Below are 21,869 nucleotides of genomic sequence, written 5' to 3' on the forward strand. Positions count from 1 at the left end.
TACATGCACTGGGCAATTCACATTGAGTAGCTTTTGCCTTCCCTCTGGGTTGCTTCTTTTACCACCTGGATCTAACAGGACTTAAGGTTTGTTCGTTTTGTTTTGTTTTATGAGAACCTTTGCATTTGCTCATTTTGCCTTGCACGTGCACATAGAAAGGTATATTTTTTCTTTGCAAATTATCCATCTAAGGCAAACCAATTCAAGTGTAACAGAAACTGTGGGAAAAAAAAAAGTCATCCAACTGCAAAATGCATTTCTGCATGAATTTGCCTTGGGTTTTTGCTCTTTATTATTGTGGAAAAAAATACTCTAATTTTTTAATAAAGGTGTTTTGTTTAAAATAATTTTTTTCCTGTTTTCCATACTGCTTTGGAAATTTCCAGTTGCTTTCCTAGGAGGAACACACACATGGATTTTCTGTGATAAATACAGAATTCCTGAATGGTAGTTCTTGCTATCAATATATGCTGAATACAGCTGTACTCCAGTTATACATGATTTAAATTGCAATTGTCAGAAATTTTTTTGACTTTTCCCACTATTTTGCCTGGGAACAATGCTAAGAAGTAACTTAATTACTTGTACAAGTTTGAGTATAATTGACAGCTCTAAATCACCTAAACTTTTAGTATTTAACTTTAGTGTTTAACTAAATCTACAAACTGTTTTCTGGATTGGGATCACTGTTTAGCATTTAGCAGGTTAGTCATTAAAACAAGTATTTTAAGGTCCTACTACCACATCAGGAACAACAGCAGTGTGTTTGTGAGGTAGTATGAATTATAAAGGTCATATTTATATATTATACATACAAAAGTAGTGTGTTCTGATACAAAAGTTTTCAAATCCAAGTTGGCTGTTGTAAGTATGTGGAAATGCAGGCACATAAAGTTAAAATCTTTAACTTTTAATGTTAAATCTTCTGTAAAAATAATAACAGATAATATAAGATTAGTGCAACTCTTCCACATCTAGCCAAAAAAATCCCTGAAAATGTGTAAATTTATTTACTATTAGCTAAATTAACACTACAAATAGTAGAAGAACATAATATTAAGGTTCTTGGAACATAAGTGATATTTCCTGCAAGTAGTTAAGCAAGTAGTTTGAATTACATACCTTGAACTTCTTTGGTTGTGGCTTTCCCTATTTTAAAACAAATCCCACAAAATAGGTATAGCATTTTGTACACACAGCTGCAAAATAATTATTTCTTACTTTTAAAATTCTCTTTTACTTTGGAGAGCACCTGAAGTACTTAAATACTTTTTTCACTCCTTACTTGCTGGTATTATTATTACTGATATATTGTTGCATGTTGCAAACCTCCAGCCCCTCCCCGGGTGCCTGCCTGACCCCTGTGATGTGGGGGGAGCTGCCCCATCTCCCTGCCCCGGGGGTAGGGGCTGCTTCCAGCAGAGCCGCTGCTCCCCACAAGTCCAGTTCCTCAGCCCCACTGGCAGGCGATGCATCCAGCTTGTGGTTAGTGCTTCCAAGCAGACTTTTCATGGGACAGACAGAAGGACAGATGTCTTCTGGGGTGAAAGTGCTCTTATTTGAAAATATTGAATCCTCTAAAATGGAATTTTAAATGGAATTTTCTGAACTTAAAAAAAAAAAAAGTTTAAAAAAAAAAATCAAGGAATGCCTTCTTTTTACCTGTCTGAAATTTTGGTTTCTTGGGCATGGCAGAAAATATGAGTTCAAATAACAGTAAATAAAACAGGACTGAAGTTTAGGAAAAAAAAAATGTTCTGGTTCCATTTCAGAAACTGAAACACATGTGATTCCCAGGTGTCCATATATTTCCTCCTCTCTTGCCTGTAAACAGAAAGACTATGTGTAAGTTAACTCAAAGTACCATTTTTCTAGTGTAAGGTTTAGCGTAAAATGTGCTGGCTGACTGCCATGGGAAGCAGAAAGCTTGTAATTTCAATTATATGGCATTTCAAGTAGAACAGGCCCTGATGTGGAAGGTGGGGATTAGAGGTTGCTGCCAATATTGCAACAGAGCTCTGAGGAGGTTTATTATTTTTACAGTACCAAAAAACCATGTTGACTAGCTCATCTTAAGTCCTTGGACAGACTGCGGAAGCTGAAAGATTAAACATTTGGTGAGCTCTTAAAGAAAATGAATGTTGTGTGAAGAACCTTCAAACAAAATATTGCACAAAAAGTTCCGCTGCCTGAGTAACAACTGTCCTTGCCAGCTGCTTGGTCAGAACAGAAGGGACGCTTGCAAATAAATTATTCAATAAAGGGGATTTTTTTTTTTTGTATCTGGAGGGATATCACTCAAATGTGTCTATTTAAGATATTTAAGCTATTCAGCATAGAAATGGTAGGTTATACTTAGAAAGCTAAGCGTGCTTGTCTTTCCTACAGTATTGTCTCCTGAAGTTATCAATAAAATTTGCAGTTGATTAGCAAAACTACATAGAAGAAAAAGTTCAATCAAAATGCATTGCATGTATTTTCAGCTTGCCAAGAACTAATTAACTGGGTTTCAGCTCTTTTTCCTTGTTTCATTGTGATTATGCTATTCATATAATCTTTAGAAATGAAGAAGTGCTTTCTCTTGTGAGGTGAGGGACTCTTCCCATATCTGAAAAGAGATGATGTGTGTGTGGGCATGGGCATGAGTACGTGCGTGTTTTACTCTGAATGACATATTGCTGCCGTTTAGTAACACTTTTTGTGGTAAGCAAGAAAGAGTAATTTATTTTCTGACAAGCACTTGATTTCCAGATGATGTTGTAGGTAATTTGGAGGCCTTCTTCTTGGCCTTAGCCATTCTGAAATGTTGCACCTCTGTAGAACTCCCGAGATGTCAGTGAGTGTTACACAGCCCATGTCACATCAGCTTGATGGTAAGATCAAGACATTTCACATCCACACTGCATTTTTTTAGGGCTAAAAGCTATACTGATGTATGTTGTCGAGCTAAGATTGTGCTACATATTGAGGCACATATAATGATCTTGGAAAAACTTTCTTATTCGTGACCTCCTTAATTGTATTTCTGTTCCACTGTGGTATTTCCAGTCAGTTATGCTATTTTGCAGAAGTTCAGGGAACTGGTGATGAGGGAGATTACCTTTGGCTTTATTGTTTGTAGTTTTTTATTTTAGCAGTAATTTGGCTAAGTGATCTAAGTAAAGAAAGTGCTAATGAATGTATTGTATATGAATTGTTATGATATGTAAAGAAAGCCACTGAAGAAATGGACACACAGTTGACCTTCCAAGTTGACGAATGTATCCTGAGGGCTTAGGTTGAACATATTTCTGGTGCAAAGAGACAGTGCTTCACCTTCAAAGTTTGAAAGTGATGAACGGGGACCAGAGCTGTTTCTACAAGTTAGAAAGACAAGAGTGTCTTTCAGGAACATCCTCATATTCAGATCTTGTTAATCCTGTTAATATAAATAGGCCATTTATAAATTTTGTGCTAATATTTATAGAGCTTAATGAATGATCAAGGGCAATTGTAGTTTGAAAGATATTGAAGGAATTCAAAGGACTACTTATATGCGCAGTCTTCATACATATATGCCATATTTTTCAACTACATTCCGTCTACTGTAATTGTTATTAAAGTACACGTTAATTGACATTAGTGTGTTATCTCTGCAATTCCTGGCCAGCAGACAAAGGACAGTTTTTGGAGAAGACAAATAAGAAGTTTTAAATAAATGGATTGGAAGGCTGAATCTCTTTCTTAAGTGACATATCTGAACTGCTGCCATTCATCCAGTGGAGAGGAGACACCAGTGAATTCTGCTAGAGCTGTACAACTTCATTTATCCTTGCATTTGAACTGATGTGCTTCCAAAGCCTCCTCGATAACATCCCCTACTTTCAGCTTGCATTTATCTTTTAGGAATAAGGCTGTTGCATAAATTGTGTGCTGGAGACACTGAGAACCTCTGTCTGTGTTTATGCATTATTCACTTAGATGAACTCATACTCTCAGATTGCTAAGAATTATTTTTTTATGTTCAGCATTATTTAGATATATAGAAAAAAATGTTACTGGACCCTGCCTCCAAAAATGTTGTTGGCTCTAGCCCTGAAATGTCTTGATTCAGAGAAGGAACAAAAAATGATTACACTACAGTTTTAATGTCTCAAACTTTTGTACCATTTTTTTCTATCGAGTGAGCAAAGACACTATTATAAGCACATAATTTATCATGAAATTAAATTGCTAATATTGAATATCTCGTCTTCCCTAGCTAGTATTGCAATACTGTTCTGGTCTTTTATGAAGCTTTCATGAAGTTATAGCCTAACAAAATGCCATAAGCTTATGATATTACATACAACAGAAAAATGCACAGGAAGAGTTACAAAATTTAGGAAAAAATTAATCCAAAATTACCTCATTAATTTCTCAGCATGTTGAAACTGTGTATTTGAAAGGGAGTTTGAACATATAACAATATGTAATGGTAGAGACTGAATAAAAGTAAATGTATTTGTTTTAAATCATTTATAAGATTAATATTTATTCTTAGAAAGAATGTAAATATCTGTGCTACATCCAGAACTGAACACAAACTCTGTGTGTCTTTGTAGCTGTGTGTTAACAGGATGAAGACAGACACAAATATTTATTAAGTGCCTGTGTATGCCTGACTTTGTGTGCCTGTATGTGCTCATGCACAGGCATATGTCTCACATGAACTTATACAAGATTTTAAAACTTGTATTGAAACATAGAAAGGTATTGCTGTGTTTGATGATCTTTGTGATTTGGAGTCTCATAATTGCAAGTGATTTAATTGAAACGTTGGTTATGTTTTTATAAACAGCTAAAGCACTATGATCATTACAATTGAAGAATCATTTTTCTCCATTTATCTTAAGTTCTACTACAGGCAGTAGGGAGCTGCCTTTGCTCAGACAGTCACTTTAGTCGTGTCTTACATGATTGCTGTGCTTAAAGGAAAGAAGTACAGTAGAGGAAAAGGCAGAATGTAAGAAGAAACAGTAGAGGTTTGTAGAAGAGAAAGATAACTCCATTTCACTTCCAGAAAATAGGAGACAGAGGGTGAAACCCTCTCACCAGGCTAACATTTGGAAGTCTGTGTTTTTAAGAGGTATGGGAGTTATTGAAAACCCATAATAATTTGATTATTATGAACTTGAATAGTCAGCGTGAAGAATATTAGAAGAGCAGTCTGGTCTTCCAGTGTTACCATAGAGCACTGACTAGTTTTTTATTTTGTATTTCATCAGAGTTGTATTTGTATGTGAAATTGTATATTCAAAAAGGATTCATCCAAACAACACTGGGGATTTTTTCCACCATAGTCTATTGAAGTCCTGCTGGGTTTTGTCCCTTACAAAAATATACACTGTAAAATGTACATAAAAATGGTCTTTTTCTGCCATAAAAATCTGAGGATAAGAGTATATCTAACAATAGACTGAAAGTTGAAATATTAGAGTTTTGTTACAGGTTCTATTCCCCCTTCCCATCCCTTATGAATTTCATTTATTTCAGAGGGACTGTTCACAGAATAAAATATTCTTCCATCTAGAGATTGATGTTGGGTAACTAATATCTATTAGACATTTAGACATGGGAGTAATTTAATACAGGTTAATATTCTGTAGTAACCTCAACAAGCCAGATTATGATTTGGATGGAGAATTCATAATGAGGGCTGAAGTAACAAATTCTCAAAATCTCTTGGGGGAACGGGTGAATCAGGTGTAGTGATATGTCTGACATACATGTGTTTGCAGGATCAGTTCCACTTTGAGTAACTTATTGTTTTATTCAGCTGTTCCTTTGTATTTACCGGGGATTAAATATGGGTAACTTCATCCAGAGCAGAACTAGTGTAAAACACAATTGGCAAATCAAAAAATGTCATTAGTGTTCTAAAAGTGTTGTGAGTTAATAACAACAGACTTATGTGCAGCTTTGAACTATTTTGCATGCTGGTAAATATGACTAGGCTTTTTAATGTAATCCTGTGCAGCATAACAGTATTGCTGTTGCTTTATAAATATGAATCTGTGATAACATATTTTATAGATACATGGTTCACAATGTTGGGTTGCATACAAGGCAGTGTTTATTTGGAACAGACTAAAATGATGTAAAATATATCCCATATAACATATTAATTCTGTAGAATTATGGTTACTTTTCTAAAAAGGAACAAAAAAGAATGGTTTCGTTTGTTGTTTTTATGACCAAGCCTTGCACACTTGGTCATATATATCGGGGATACTTCAAATAAATATTAAAAAAAACAGTATCAAGTTCACCTCATAGTATATTTTAAAATAATTTATTGAAACTGTATTGAGTGGGTTCCAGAAAGTGCAGATAATTTTGAATAGCACAGTGTTCAGTAGTGAGGTGCCTGTGGAGGTGGTCTGTTTGCTGGCATCCCTTCCAAACTGCTGTGTTGCCCTGGTGATTTAGTTGCTGTTCCTGAAAGGAATACTTCTTGCAGTGATAAAACAGCACTGGCAACTTTGATTAGGAAATTCTGTGGTGTTTCCAGAAGTTCTGCTTTGCAGAGATATGGTGCCAAATGTTATGGTAATTTAAAGTGCAACCCCCACTAAATAACTGGAACTCTACAGAATGTAAATCATTGAAGAATTTGTCCTGTTATGATGTTTCAGTGTGGAACAAGAGCTTGTGTGAAGGTATATATTTTAATTACTTTAGAACTGTTGATTTTAAGTAATGCCTACTATTTATTTAAGGTAAGACATGATATTTTGTAATATTTTGCATAAAGTGTTATATATTCTATGTAAAAAGCACCAGATTCACTATTCTAAACAAGGGCATTTTTTTTTTTATTATTGTTTCACGTGTAAATTTGAAACTAGATTAAAAGTGTTACCTTTTCTTTTTATCTGTGAAAGTCTCAGACAGTTTGGACCCTGGATGCCATGGTTGTCAGACCTGGAGGTTCCCCAAGGCAGAAACTCTTTAAGGACTCCTTAGCAGCGAAAGAACTTCAGACCATGGAGAAACACCTGGCTGGTATGTATGGTAGCAAGGGATAATAAAACACCTCGTAGTACTCACCCAGCTAGCTCTGCCAATATTTAGACAAAGGAAAAAAATATCTATCTCACATGCTGATGAAAACAGATAAAAACTTTAAACTTCCCTTTTTCTTCAATGAAGAGAAACATCACAGTTGTTGTTGTGTTTGTAGATGTAATGAACTTTGCTGTAATTACAGTAAATCCAGTAATTAAACAGTAATTGAACTGTTTTAAATATACTGCAGTTTGACAGCTTAATAGTGCACCTTTGTTGTTGTTTTCACATTTCACCAAGACTTATGCAATAAAGAGGTACCGATGCTTCACCTACAGTTAATAAGTCTTTAGAAGAGGCTGCAGTGGACCTTTAGCTTGAGAATAGATGGCTTTGCAGGAAAAGCCCCCCGTGTTCATGAGACTTCTGGCTAAGTGAAGTCTGTTAACTTGTGTGTAGTGGAACATCTGCAACATCTTTGATGGGGTATCCATTTCTAAAAGGTCAAACAAAACCCCCTTTTTTCAGTGAAAATATGTTTCAAAGCTCTGTGAAAATTAGTAAGGGATATCCTAAAATATAATTTGCAATTTGTTGCTTTATATAATCAGTATTTTCTATCTTCAGCTTTAGTTATAAGGTATGACGTAGACCTATAGCGTGGTAGTTCTGTATTATGCTTGCTATTTATCATATGGTGAAAGCTGTGCTTCATGGGCCAACTCTGTGAAAAGTAACGCAAAACAGGAACATAAAGACTGTATATATAAGGTGGAGGGAGAAATGAAATTTATCTAACCCTTCTTTCAGAGAGTGAGACAGAGAACTTCCCACTTTCAGTGTGATTTTCTAAAAATCTTTGGACATTTACCCTACCAATAATACTAGTGTGAAAGGCTTGGGAGCTGTATCCTCTGTAAAGATAGGTTCAGCTGTTGTACTTCTGTGTAGGGACTGTTGCAGCTAAAGTCAAGGCAGAAGACAAAGCTATGAGCACAATGAGGGAAGCTCATTAGAAAATTTGTTTGCTTGTAATGGAACAAGAACTAAAAATTATGGTATCTACAAATGAAGATATTTTAGACAGGTTTTGTTTCTGACAACAGAGATACTGTCATTCAGGTTTTTTGACAGGTTCAAGGCACTGTAGCTGTTAGAGATGCAGCCACCATCACACTAGACTGAAAATCCATTAACCACCTCTCTAAACTGAAACTGCCAGGGACATCTAGTAGGAACCAGGAGACCAGCAGGCCATGCTGTGGTCATCAGGTTTCTGTGGCAGAGCAGGGACCTGGGTACCCCAGGGGCCTCTGCCACTGAGGTAGCACTTGCCTTCCCTTGTGTTGCTGCAGTTGTCCCTTAGGAGGGGTCTGGTGAAGATCTGCCTACTTTGATTTATGTCCTGGCTGCTCACACTTCCATGGTCATACAGGGTGTTTTTGTATGCACTATGCTCTGAAACGTGCAGTTCCTTCAGATCTGTCAGACAAAGCTGACAGTAATAACTACCATATTTAATAGAATATGGAATTTTAAATACTGAATTGACTATAAGCTGGCTAGCTACATTCACTCAGTCTCTGAGATTCATTCTGCTGTTGTGGGACCTGCAAGGTCTTCTCTCTCACATCGATACTGTTCTTGTCATTTGGCTTGTGGCCCATTATTTCAGTCATGCTGTAACATGAGGTTACCATTCAGTAATTTTTTCCTGCCTGAGAAATTCACAAGAAAACAGCCCGATTATTAGACATTGAACTCTTGTATTCCTAATAATTCATGTCTCATTATAACACCAGTGCTGCTTGAGACAATCATTCCCGTCACAGACAAGCATAACCTAATTTCCACGAAGAATCAACTCGGCTCATAATGCTGTGGTTTTGCTTAAGCTTATTTGTCTCATAAATTTGCAAAAGTTCAAGTGTCTCTTATATCAGCAAGTCTCCCTGTTTCGGTTCTCTTACCAACACGCTGGAACCTATTAATTCTACCCAATATTTGGCAGTCATTTAGATGCCTGAATTATGACTTAGATTACCTGTCTAATCCTGAAGTGTGGTCCCCTGTCTCAGATACACCCTCTTAAGGAGCCTGGCTTTCTCTTATGGACTACGTGCTGGATAAAACTCACTCCTAACATAAGGCATAATTTGGTGCCTGTGCCTAAATTAGGGACTAGCACCAACTGCCAGCAACTGCCTCAGGTTCCAGTATAGGTTGAGGAATGACCTATTAGAGAGCACTGTAGAGGAAAGGGACCTGGGGGTCCCGGTGGACAGCAGGATGACCATGAGCCAGCCCTGTGCCCTTTTGGCCAAGAAGGCCAATGGCATCCTGGGGTGTATTAGAAGGGGGTGGTTAGTAGGTCGAGAGAGGTTCTCCTTCCCCTCTACTCTGCCCTGGTGAGACCTCATCTGGAATATTGTGTCCAGTTCTGGGCCCCTCAGTTCAAGAAGGACAGGGAACTGCTGGAGAGAGTCCAGCGCAGGGCCACGAAGATGATGAAGGGAGTGGAGCATCTCCCTTATGAGGAAAGGCTGAGGGAGCTGGGTCTCTTTAGCTTGGAGAAGAGGAGACTGAGGGGTGACCACATTAATGTTTATAAATATATAAAGGGTGGGTGTCACGAGGATGGAGCCAGGCTCTTCTCGGTGACAACCAACAGTAAGTCAAGGGGTAATGGGTTCAAGCTGGAACACAAGAGGCTCCACTTAAATTTGAGAAGAAACAACTTCTCAGTGAGGGTGACGGAACACTGGAACAGGCTGCCCAGGGGGGTTGTGGAGTCTTCTTCTCTGGAGATATTCAAACCTGCCTGGACGCCTTCCTGTGTAACCTCACCTAGGTGTTCCTGCTCTGGCAGGGGGATTGGACTAGATGATCTTTTGAGGTCCCTTCCAATCCCTAACATTCTGTGATTCTGTGCCTCAGTACCTTGATATTTGAAAGCAGCAGTTTTATAAAATCAGATATTGAAGCAATCAGTTTGCTTTTCCTTCTCTACATATGGATCAGTAATACTTTTGTCTAAGATCCAGTCTCTTATATTACTGTGGCTGCTTTATATCATGCACAAGTGGGGAATATATTTTTCTTTTTGGTAGTTAATTGCAGTATCTTGCCAATTCGGTTTGTTCCAATGACCACAGAGTCAGTGTATACTTCTGGAATATATTTTGTCGCAAGAACAACTGTTGAATACATGAACAGTTTGTAAGCAAATTATTAATAATATCCTTTTTCTGGTATTTCTCATATGAAAGTAAAATGCCTTTGTGTTCCTCTGTTGCCTGCATTTTATTTTCCTTTAAATGGCATTGACAAGGGATTTAAAAATTCCTAAATCTTAATTCAGTTCTAGTCTTTACTATGGATCAGATAATACTGAAAAGGTGGAGATGTGTGATTTTTTTTCCTTTTCCTTCTGGATGAAAAGCTGATATTGAAGCAAAACCAAAAAGAGGATGTATGCTAAATAAAGCTGAATAATTACACTACGGAAACATGTTAATTATATGTGGAGAAATGATTACAATAATTGGTTTATCCACAGGCTTGACTACTACATGGAATTAAGGAAACATGAACCAGAATGAAATGTTGATTTAACTCTTATTAAATCATTCCATATTTAGATAATTTCTTAGCGTACTGAATCATCATGGGGAAGTTAGATGTCTGTAATTTTGCAAAGACGAATCTTTAAAAGAACATATTCCTTGTTTGGTTTAAATCAGCTAGCCCACATTGTCATCTATTGGCCTCTGATTTTTTCCCAGGCATCTTACAAGTTCCAAAGTGATGTGTATCGATTTTTTTAAAAGCATAATGGAAGAGTACTTCAAGACATAATTATTTCAAAATGGAAATAATGAATTTTAAGAGGTCAGCAAGGTAGTAATTGGAAATATTACTAACTCTGTGCTAGAAATAATAGCTACGTTTTTAAATTTGCTAACAGCAAAACAATTCATCTTTAATGAATTGATACAATTTTAACTGAGGCGTTCACAACCATTGTAGTTTTATCAGCTTTTCTAGTGATAGCATTTGAAATGTGTGGAATATATTGGACTAGACTAGTAACAGGAAATTAACAGAGCTTATTTTCTGTTTTTCAAGGTGTTACTAAAAAATAAGTTAGTGCTAAAGGTGGCATGTTTTTATTTTACATACAGCATTCCTTTTATACCTACTGGTAAACACAAATAAAATTTGATTTTCCAATATGCAATTTAGAATCTGTTTCTTTGGGGACTTTTAGAACCTGAAATTATTTATATATTTGTAAAGATTAAATACTTATTTTATATAAGTTCACTTAATAGGTGTTTAAATCAATAGAGCCTTGCTGATTTACAGCTTCTGGGACTGTGGCTTACACAGTTTAATGGGAAATGGCATTGCTGTTCTAGCGGTAACCAACTGTCCCTATCAAAACCAAGTTATGGTAGAGTACATGCCAGCGAGAGTGAAAATTCGTAACAATTGTGTAAGATAAAATAAACTTGAGTAAACTGTTCTTAAGCTTGACATTTTTACTTGCAAGGACTTTCAATATGTTAGCAATGCTAACTTAAATCCAGCGACCCTTGCCTAACTTTGTTGGATGTGTCTGATTTGATTCATTATAAGTGTTAATATGATTTAAATGAATTCAGAAGACACTTTTCATCACTGTCCTGATCTGTTCTGTTTTTAAATAGGATCTTATTCCTTATGGCTGTGTGAATGGTAGGGACTGGACCATGAAATGGTGGCCATCTTTTCACCTTGGACTCTAGATGTTGTTGACCCCATCACCTGCTGTGGCACGGACAGCAGGCCAGAGCACAAAATTCAGATTGAAACAGGATCACAGATCCAGATGTGCCAGAGTTCAAGGGTCATTTCCCCCAGAGTTTTGGTTGGGCCATAGACAGAGAGGCCAGAAGCAAAAGTCACTGCACTGCAGCTGAGGATGGCAAGTTTAGCTCACTGCTCCATCTTGGTTTGATAGTAATGAGAAACTGTGCAAAAGCCACAGAGAGGTAACTTTTAAGAAATGAGCAGGATTTTTATAGGTTGTATTGACTTCCAATGAAGTGATAATGTTTTGTTTCTGTGGGATAGCTGTGTTTGCCGTAAATCAAATGTAAATAAACTTTGAGGAAATGCTTGTCAAACATTGAACTGTTAATTCTGATGCTTTCTATTTTAAGGGTGAATAGATTCTCTCTGCACAGCTTCAGGTTGCCACTTATGTTGGAGAAAATCTGTAAGAGTTTTAAACCAGAGAGAAACAGAAAGTGAGTTTCTTTTTTTGTTTGTGTGTGTGCACAGATATTGAGAAGGACCTAGCACTGTGGGAAGAAGCAAGGCTCTCAAGAAGCCCTAGTATCCAACATCACAGTTTAGTTACATCTGACCATCAAGGCAATCTTCAAGCTACACAAGGCCAAAATCCGAGGCCTCAAGTGCCAACTCAGACGGGGAAGAACATTCAGCTCCAAGGAAACAAATCACCACCGCTGCCCACTAACAGCAGAACACAGGTCTCCAGCGTTGCTAACAGTAGGCCTCCAACACCCGGGACACAAACCAACAGGCCACCAACTCCATCAGCTCCGGGGAGCAGACCTGTGACCCCGAATAGCTTGCTGTCACGGCCTCTTACCCCTAGCAACCAAGGAAATAGGGAAGGAATCATTAGTATGCAAAGAAGCAGATCTTTGACATCTAAGAGCCAAATGGGGAGGACCCTCAGCGCTGCTTCAGGGCTCTCTGTGCAAATGAGTGGAGACATTGTTGGAACTGTCACTACTCAGAGAAGCAGTTTATCAGAAGTAAGATTTTCGATTTAATGTTTTTGCTATGTTTAAGAGCTCCTATAACGTGAAGACTAGATTCTGTTTTATGTTGAAGGAACATCAGTATACCTAAAGTAACTTACCACTCTGAAAAGAATTTGAAATATAAGGATGAGAAAATTAGCAAGGAAATACTGCTCAGCTTTGTGAGGTACTGATTAGACAATATCAGGATTATTACAGAAACCATACTGAAACACTTGTGCCCCCCAAATTTTCCGTGAGCTCTGTAGGACCTTACCTGCATGATACATAGCAGTTCTATTAGCCTTACAGTTTCTAAGAGCTGCGTACCTCTGGATTATTAAACACAGCTTTTATCTTTATGATTCCAGGGTATTTTTTTTTCCTGCTGCACTGGCGGTGCATAATATTTCCTTGGTCTGCTCTTTCTTCAGTTTTTTCAACACATTGGAATGATCAGTTAGGCATCACTGAATGGACAAATTCTCTGAAACACAAAATGGAACTGCAATGAAAAAATGTCCAACCTCATTGAATCACTGTCTAGTACTATGTGCATGTTAACTAGGCTGATTCAGAGCATAAAAACTTCCTGTCCCATATTAATGGCTTTTACAGGATTAGTTTCTATTTAAAACAAAACAAAAAGTTAAAGTACCTTGTAAATTTTGAGTGGGATTCTCCTCTGCTAATGTTAGCTGCCTTAAGGATAACTTTAGGGTGTAGGCAGTGGACATAAAAGCACCTGTGAAAGAATAGCCCTGCTGTCTGTCTCAGCTACATGCCTTACAAAGGTGATTTTTTTCTCAGGAAATGCCAGTCCTTCTATACTGAATTGAGAAGGACCTGTATGTCTAGATTGCTAATTTTTTAGTAGTGGAATAAGTCGGTTCCCACTATTTATTACCGATCTCTTTGTAATCCATTTGTCAAAGCCTGGAAAGCTTTATTCCAAGACTGACAAAAATATCAGGCCTTTAGAGAATTGTTTCTCAGAAGTATAATTTGTTTTAAAAATCTGTTGCGTATGACACTTCACACAATGTATTATCAGTCTAATGACTTTTTTAAAAAAATTAAAGTGTTGTTTATGATAATATTGCTTAGAGATGCTTGTAGGAAAATCGGATATTTGATACTTAGTGTAATCTTGCAATTAACTATATGGCCTCCTTTATTTAGTATGAAAGAAAGGAAATGAGGCACACATTACTCTCAAACTAAAGAATTTGGGGAGGAAATCTTACTTAAATTTGGTGGTGGAAAAAATCCTCATTTTGGTGTTTGAATGGCAGTGTCCTAATCCTGTAACTCGAGCTGCTACTTCACCTAGAACTGGATATCCAACTTAAGACACGAGGACTGAAGGTGACTACAGTTCTGTTGGAAGTATCTTCACTGACAGTTGATACGTTTTCAAACCAGAAGTTTTCCATGGAAAAAAATACGTAATTGTAACAATTTTGGTTTTTTGACAAACAAAAGTCCTTTGTCTCCTGTTTTGAGGGCTGGGTGTGTTTGTGTGATGGAATTTTCTCACATACCAGAAAAGGAAAACTGAAATTCATTTTTAACTAAAAATATTCAGAAGAAATGGTTTCATTGTTTCTGACTAAACACTTCACTCCCCTTCCTTCCCTCCTTCCTTCCCTCCTTCCTTCCCTCCTTCCTTCCCTCCTTCCTTCCCTCCTTCCTTCCCTCCTTCCTTCCCTCCTTCCTTCCCTCCTTCCTTCCTTCCTTCTCTCCCTCCCTCCCTCCCTCCCTCCTCAGCAGTCGTGTTCTTAACTTATACATAGTCACATTATGTCAACTTCTTGTCTAGACTCCTGAAAGCACCTTGCAAGGAGCACTGCATCTCCACCAAGGAACATCCAGTCTGTCCATCACTTCTGATCTTTCCTATAAAAATGCTTCCTTCCACAGTCTTTTTGTAGTTACAGTACTAATAACCATGAGTCCCATTCCAGCTGCTGGGATTTGTTACGTCTGTTTGCCAAATCCCAAGCTTTGCTGATAGCTCTTACAAAAAGTGTCCTATCATGCTTCTAATCTATGTACATATACGTCTCAAGAACTTTAAGAAATGAGCAATATTATTACCCTGTTTTACAGTTAGAATATCATGTCCAGTTTCATCCAGCAAGCCCACTGTAAAGCTGGTGTTAAATCTCAGCATTTCTATGCAGGATCTTATCCTCTGTTATAATCCCTTCTAGAAGCAACAAATTCTTTTCTTTCTCTTTGCTTTATGGGTACAATAGCACTTTGGCTGCTTGTGACCTGGCTCAAACCCTATTTATCCTTTCCTGACGTGCACAAGTGACCTTTGACTTAATGAAAACTCATCTTGGGACTAGCTCTGCTTCCAAGGGGAAAACTGCTAAAATGACATGTTCACACTGAAGACCTTCCTTCCTCTGTCAAGCTGTAAAGGCTCTTGAATGTCGGAAAGTAGCCAATCTGCCACTCCCAGCCCCGTGTTTGGAGTGTTGTACTGGAAACTCTGGGGGGTCTTTTGAGTTATCTTTGCCCACTGAAGTTCCTGGTTACTTAGAGAAGTGGGTTTAGACAGAACATACCCAGGAAGTATCTCTGTTCAGTGGTGTTTTTGCCACGTTAGAGGTGTCCCCCTATTTGTTGCCATGTGGTTTAATTCTCTGTGTCACGGCTTCTCTCTGACCATGGAGACAAAAGGTCAAAGGCGTCCTGGGGTAGGAGAAGAACAACAAAGTTCTGTCTTTCTGTGTGCTTTTACAGAACACAAGTGTGTAAAACTCAAAGCTGATAATGTAAATTAATGTATATTATTTTGCAACTTTCCCTGTAGGTTTTGTATGTGCTTCCTAATTTGTCATGTGTTTCTGAGTAACAGAAGAAGTCTAAAATACAAAAATATTACTGATAAATACAATTCAGAGTTCTTTTTAGGTTTTAGGAAAGTTCATGCTGTAGCTCAGGATGGTTTAATCTTTTTATAGCACAAATCTTGAATAATTTGGCAAGTACTTAACATATCAGCTGTTAAGAATGTTTCGGGGTTTCTTAATGCTCAAGACTTACAATGATCTGAGATTTTGTGGATGAGTTTCTGCCTCTTGGCACACATAATTTTACAAAGTTCTAACAGATGTGTTTTATTATCAGCTCTGTTCAAGGCTGAATTGAATTATAGCAAAGAAATGCTACCTAGAGAAATAGTTTTATTATCTCTATAAAATGAATAAATCGGGGTTCCAAATCCTTTGGCAGGGATACTTTTATGCATTTACGTTATCCTTTGGTGTTTTGTATAAATTGACAAAGGAATGTTGAATCCTGCTTATCTCTTTAGGATGGATTTTATTAAAGTGACACAATTCTGTGATGGTTATCAATAGCTGTTGAGATAGAAATACTGCTGACTCCCTTGTTTGCCATTTTATTTTCTGAACACTTGGAATTTTACAATCACTTTGTCCAGATTCAGTAACCTTTATTAGTCTGTCATTGTCAACAATGGGAAATTTCAGCTTATTTAAATACAGCGTTGATTAACAGAAATTCTTCTCCTAGTTACTGGTGTATAGAGCATAACTCGATGTCAAGAAGTCTCTTTTTGGTCAGATACTTCTAGTCTGTTCTGTTGCCTGGCTCAGTTCTTTGCTCTGTGTTTTTGGAAGTTTAGAAAGTCTGCTGATTTGTGTGAGAGCCACTGGCTCCTACTGCAAGAATCCTGTTCCATGGACCAAAAAACTTTGCCCAGTTCAACCTTCTCAAACACTGAGCACATTTGAAATGGCAATACGTGCTGCAGGCCTGGAGCTCCTGCCTGAGCTTAGTGTTGGGCCATTGTAGCGGTCGTGGATTTTTTAACAGATTACTAAAAGAATTAATAATTTACTCCCAGTGAGTTAGATCTTGATTGAACAGCCTGGGTTTTCCAAGAACTGATTTAAACAAGCCTGGGTTCTGCTTTTAAACCAGATAGCCTAACAATAAAAATTATGCTGTAATGCTGTGCAATACAATTTAAATTTGAATATGTAGATTCTGGTTTTCAGCTGGTGTAAAAGAAGAGAGGGCTATTGCTCCCCTTTTCTTTCAGGTGCTTGTAAGAATCTGGCCAGTAATTTTATGATATCTGGCCAATGTTTAAGTTCTCTTCTAGAAACTAGACTTGCATGTTTGAATGGCTTTTGAATATAAAACTATGCATTCCAGTCTCATCTCTCACATTGAATATTGCAAAGGAACCTGTCAAAGTATTTTATATGTCTATGTATGTACATGCTCACATACGTATGTGTGTCAAAAATATTTTTATATACGTGCATATATACATTATGTAACAAAGGAGGCAATTGTAAAACATTTTTAAAAGCATGTATTCAGCAGCGTATGGATTTTCAACTGTGCAAAACATTTACGTTTTGATGCTTACAGTTTTATGGTATCCTAGAGACAAAAGTTTCCATAGTATTCTTCTTTCCTAGGCTTTCTCCTTCTCCAATAAAACCATAGGTTCTAAATCAAGTTTCAGGTCTTTGTTCATACTAGATTGAAGACAATGTAAGTTCTGAAAAATCAAAGCCTTACTTAAGCAAATTGTGCATGGCATGTCTAGGCATTGTCCAAAAACTTCAGGGACAGATGGAACATCTGCATTAAGATTTTGTTCCATGTCACTGCATTTCTAGGATGAATGTGTGTATATCTGTGGCTATAGCAGATAGACAGCTAAAGAGGCCTTTTTATTTCAGAATAGATAAATAAATAAGAATTCAATTTAAAAGAATTCTATGTAGCCTGTGTATTCCTTACATTCTGGTTTTATTTCACAGCAAGATTTTTTTATTAAAGGTTTTCTCCTCTCTAATTAATTGAGGCTAGAATTTTTGCTAGTCTGCATTTATATAGAACCATTCTCTGTCATTTTGTCTAAAATAGATCTGTTTGTGGCAGGATGAATTCTTACAACAGCTTCAGCTTGCTCATCAACCTTGGATATTGCCGAGTGACACAGAAAGTGAAGGAGTGGAAGCTGACCAAGACAAATGTAAGTATATTTGTTAGGACCAGATAATATGTCAAAAACCCTCAAACCTTTTAACTTTTTCGAATCATCAAGTCACGTGAAGATGTCATGCCTGCTCACAGGAGCTTTTCTTGTAAGTACCAGTTCTTCATTTGTTTGAGGGCTGAACTTTATGGAATTGATTTACGTACATTTTCCTACATTCACTGAACATTGACAAAATGATCACAGACCACAGTTTACTTAGCTAACTGAAACAATTTGTACGTTGCTGTTCCAGAAAAGAAGCATGAAGTTTCAATAGATGATCTGTTTAGTAAATTTGTACTGACTGGCAAAAAAAGAGAAAAAGCAAAACAAAGCCAAAACAAAACAAAAAACCCACAAAAAACCAAAACCAAAACACACCCTGGTAGCTCTGAAAGGTCGAGCCTGACTCCTCCTGACTCTGTTGTCTCTATTTTGCCTGTGTTCTTTGAATTCCTCTGTATGAAAAGTTTTTAATGACACGAGTAATCCTTAATATCCTACACTCTTTGAAGCAGTTGTCTAATCATGAAAGTAAAGGTTAGCAGGATCATAACTTAAATGACAGAACAAATAATAGCAAGTAACATGCTGTAAATTGCAGTACATTCAAACTGTAGCAAGTTGTACCTACAAGGTACCTGTAAATGATGTTGCTGAAAACAATGTTTTGCATTTTCTTTTAAAATTCACATTAGTTTTGTGATCTGCAAGGGTGGATATGCAAAGTATTTCCTAATATATTTTGGGGGATATGCTTAAAAAACCAGGCAATTTAATCAGCAGATGTAGAAAACTTAATATATTCTACTAAAACTGCTTTAAATATGCAGTTAAAATAAGAAAAGGCCAGTTTCTTCACAGAATGGAACAGCTGTGTAAGAGACTAACGGTCAATAATAATCATGCCAGATAAATAGAATGTATTTTTACATTTTTCTACTTTAAAAATATTTTTTAAAATTTGTATACTAGTTTCACAAGCCCATATGTAGTCCAGGGTTTGACTATGAAATTTCAGTTTTTGTAGTGAGATACTGAAGAGCATGTACTAGTTTTTTAAGACTAGTACGGTGTTAAAATGAAGTTCTGTGTGTCCAGCTGATTTTAGTCCAAATGGGTAAGTCAACTTTGACTTGCACCTGAACCTTCACTTTGCGCGGAAGCTCACCATAGGTGGCCAGAGGCAGAGCCTGGTACCTACCCTGTCTGTGCGTGTGAATTTTCCTTTGTATTTTTGCTGGTGAATTTACAGTCCCACCAACATTGGTAGGACTGGCTGCACATACATGGCCTGGTGCTAATTATGTGATCAGGGAGATGGATGCTTCAGGACACATCAGATACACAACATGGTTCTTTTATTGCTGCTATACCTGAATTGCATGGCTGTGGGGACTTCTGAGCATCCAAGGCTCTGCTGTAAGATTCCAAGAATCCTGGTAGATCATTGCCACTGCCCATTGTGACAGAGTGGTAAATTGTAGATAAAAGTGTTGATCCTACCACCCAGATTAGTAGAGATGATATTTACCTAACTAATAAGAATTGTTTTTCCTCAGTATGGTGGCACTGAGAATGGAGAAGGGAAAGAAGGTAGCTGTAAGCTATAGTTTCTGTAGCAAAGAGGGATTTGCAGCTGTAATATGCTCTTTTAAGATTGGCTATAAGCCTGTGTAGTTAACTGCTGCACCCGTTATAGTAGGTCAGCCTTTTTACTAATATAACTAAAGTAGTAGAGCAGAAATGTTTGATCAAAGCAATACTTTCTGTATATGAAATCTAACAATGATAATTATTAAAAATAACAATAATAATGGTATCATCCCCATCTGAGCTTATATGCTAGTGTCGTTGGCAAGCAGAAAGTGCAGAACCGCCACTGCTGACAAAGAGGAGCTGCCGATTCCCAGTTGTAAAGTGGAGAGTCAGTGGGGGCCTTGGCATGCTTGCTGATGCCAGTGCTTGTAGGCAGAGCAGCTGGCGGGATTGCACATCGTTTTTCACCCTAAAGTTAATAAATGTGTGTGGATGTTGTGTGTATGATTTAGTGTTGAGGAGGGCCCAGGAGTTCATAATTTATGAGTCTGAGCAGAAGAGCTGCAAAATTAATCTTTACAATAGCAACACCTGTTCTTTGACTCAGCTTTTAATAAATTATACGTGGATAATATTTACCACATCCTTTGACTACTTTGGGATAATAGCAGCCAGGTGTAAAGCTAGTTTTTGGTAGTGGGAAAACTAACAATGCAAAAAGAGAAGCTATGTGAGTCACCTTGAGTTCTTTTAAATTAATACCTTCTGGTTGGTGTTCTACAAGAAAAAAGAATGAAAAAAAAATTGAGGTAGCAGTTCCAAATGTAGTCAGATACAGGAGTTTAAAGAGGCTATTTTCAAAGCCAACAATATCTGAACAAAATTGAGTCGCTTTGGCATCTCAACGTCTCCCAACATCATTTGCAGAACAGATATGACAGTGTACATTTTGTCTTACAGAAATGAGATCTAGGTTCTCCATTCTTTTACATCAGACTTTACTTTCTAAATCCTTTAGGCTCTCTGATAGCATTTAAAAAATTTATCCTTATCAGCAAGGTCCAAAGATAACTGGAAGTCAATAATTTTTAAATCTTTATACCAATTATGACAAAATTTGAAATCAAATAGGTACTTATTTAACAGAGTATAAATGATTACAGCTTAAAACATATGTTAAAGAAGGAAAGAAAAATATTTTAAAGAAGCATTGCTGAAGTTTTCAGCTCACCCTCTCCTTCCTCTTTATGTCTTTAAGTTTGTGACTATATGTCAGAGAGAGAGAGAATATGTATAATTATTTCTTCTTGTAACGTAATTTTTGTTATTAAAAAACAGGAGCAAACACATGCTTTTTTAGGAAATACTGTCATTTAGTAACTAAATCTCTTCTGCTTGCTGGATGTGTTCTCCTTTGATACTCTGTACACACTGAGCAAAGAGGAATGAAGATGGCCAAGGCAGTATGATCCAAAATCAAGGTTTGTGGTTCTTTTGTGATTTTAGTATCACTAAAACATCTGTTGACAGGGCCTCATGTGTCTTCCTCAGCTGTCATTCTGAAGACAATTGCCCCGTATTACCTGTAGTAGTTTCCTTGTGTGCTGATTCTCTGTGGAGAGGTCTCAAAGGATACATAGAGATTGTTATTGGAAAAAGAAGGGATCTGGAGAAAATATCTATCACTTCCACAATACTTCAGCTTCGGAGAGAGTTCTTTGAGCTGGCAAAAATAATTTTCTTCTTTATGGGGTACTGATGCAAGGAAACAGAAGACTTGCATTTACAACCACCAAAGCATTTCTTAGCCAGCTTTTATGAGAAGAAATTTGACTTTTCAGGAGACTGGCAAGAGTCAGCTTGAATTTTCTCTTGAGAACAGGTCTTAGAAATATTGATGGTTGGAAATTTCTAATGCATCACTAGCTTCCAAGAACCCTGAAAAGACGAAGACATTTAGTGTAATTTGACCTATCTGTAGTCCTGGCATGGGCGTAGCACTCAAAAAGCCCGGTCTGCTTTCTTGGGTGCCTAACTCAACTAACCCACTCAGCAAATTTCCACAGGTCTCACAGCCTTGGACAAAGAGGATCCCCACCTGCAGTCAGTCCATTTGGCAGATGTACATGACAGGCAAATAACTTAGATAATTAGCGAACTTGCTACTCGGTTAAGCCATATTCAGTATAGATGTATGTGTATATACATCCCTTTGCTGTAATCCACTTAAGGTGTGCCAGTTTCTGTAGTCAATGGCACACTAAGTGGTGTGGCTACTATTACTTCACTAACTTCAAGTTGCCAACAGGAGGACTAGGTGCTCATTTCTAGCTCAGCTGATCTGGGACAAGGCTTGAACTCTTCCCTAGTGACCTGCAGCAAGAAACTTATATGTTTTGCCACTACACATCTGCAAAGTCTTTTCTAAGGTTTGCAGTAGA

At 37.3% G+C, this 21,869-nt stretch overlaps 1 protein-coding gene across 1 annotated transcript in view; it reads left to right on the forward strand.

The window, feature by feature from the left end:
• C2H8orf34 (chromosome 2 C8orf34 homolog) overlaps positions 1-21,869 on the forward strand; it is a 160,488-nt gene that overhangs the window by 132,614 nt on the left and 6,005 nt on the right. Inside the window, exons 11-14 of the mRNA XM_065629519.1 lie at positions 6,906-7,026; positions 12,358-12,860; positions 17,775-17,887; positions 17,956-17,995. Of these exons, the coding sequence (XP_065485591.1) occupies positions 6,906-7,026; positions 12,358-12,860; positions 17,775-17,887; positions 17,956-17,995 (777 nt within the window). The remainder of the gene's footprint in view (positions 1-6,905; positions 7,027-12,357; positions 12,861-17,774; positions 17,888-17,955; positions 17,996-21,869) is intronic.

The sequence above is a fragment of the Caloenas nicobarica genome, chromosome 2 (genome assembly GCF_036013445.1).
Source record: "Caloenas nicobarica isolate bCalNic1 chromosome 2, bCalNic1.hap1, whole genome shotgun sequence".
In the NCBI taxonomy this organism is placed as follows: domain Eukaryota; kingdom Metazoa; phylum Chordata; class Aves; order Columbiformes; family Columbidae; genus Caloenas; species Caloenas nicobarica.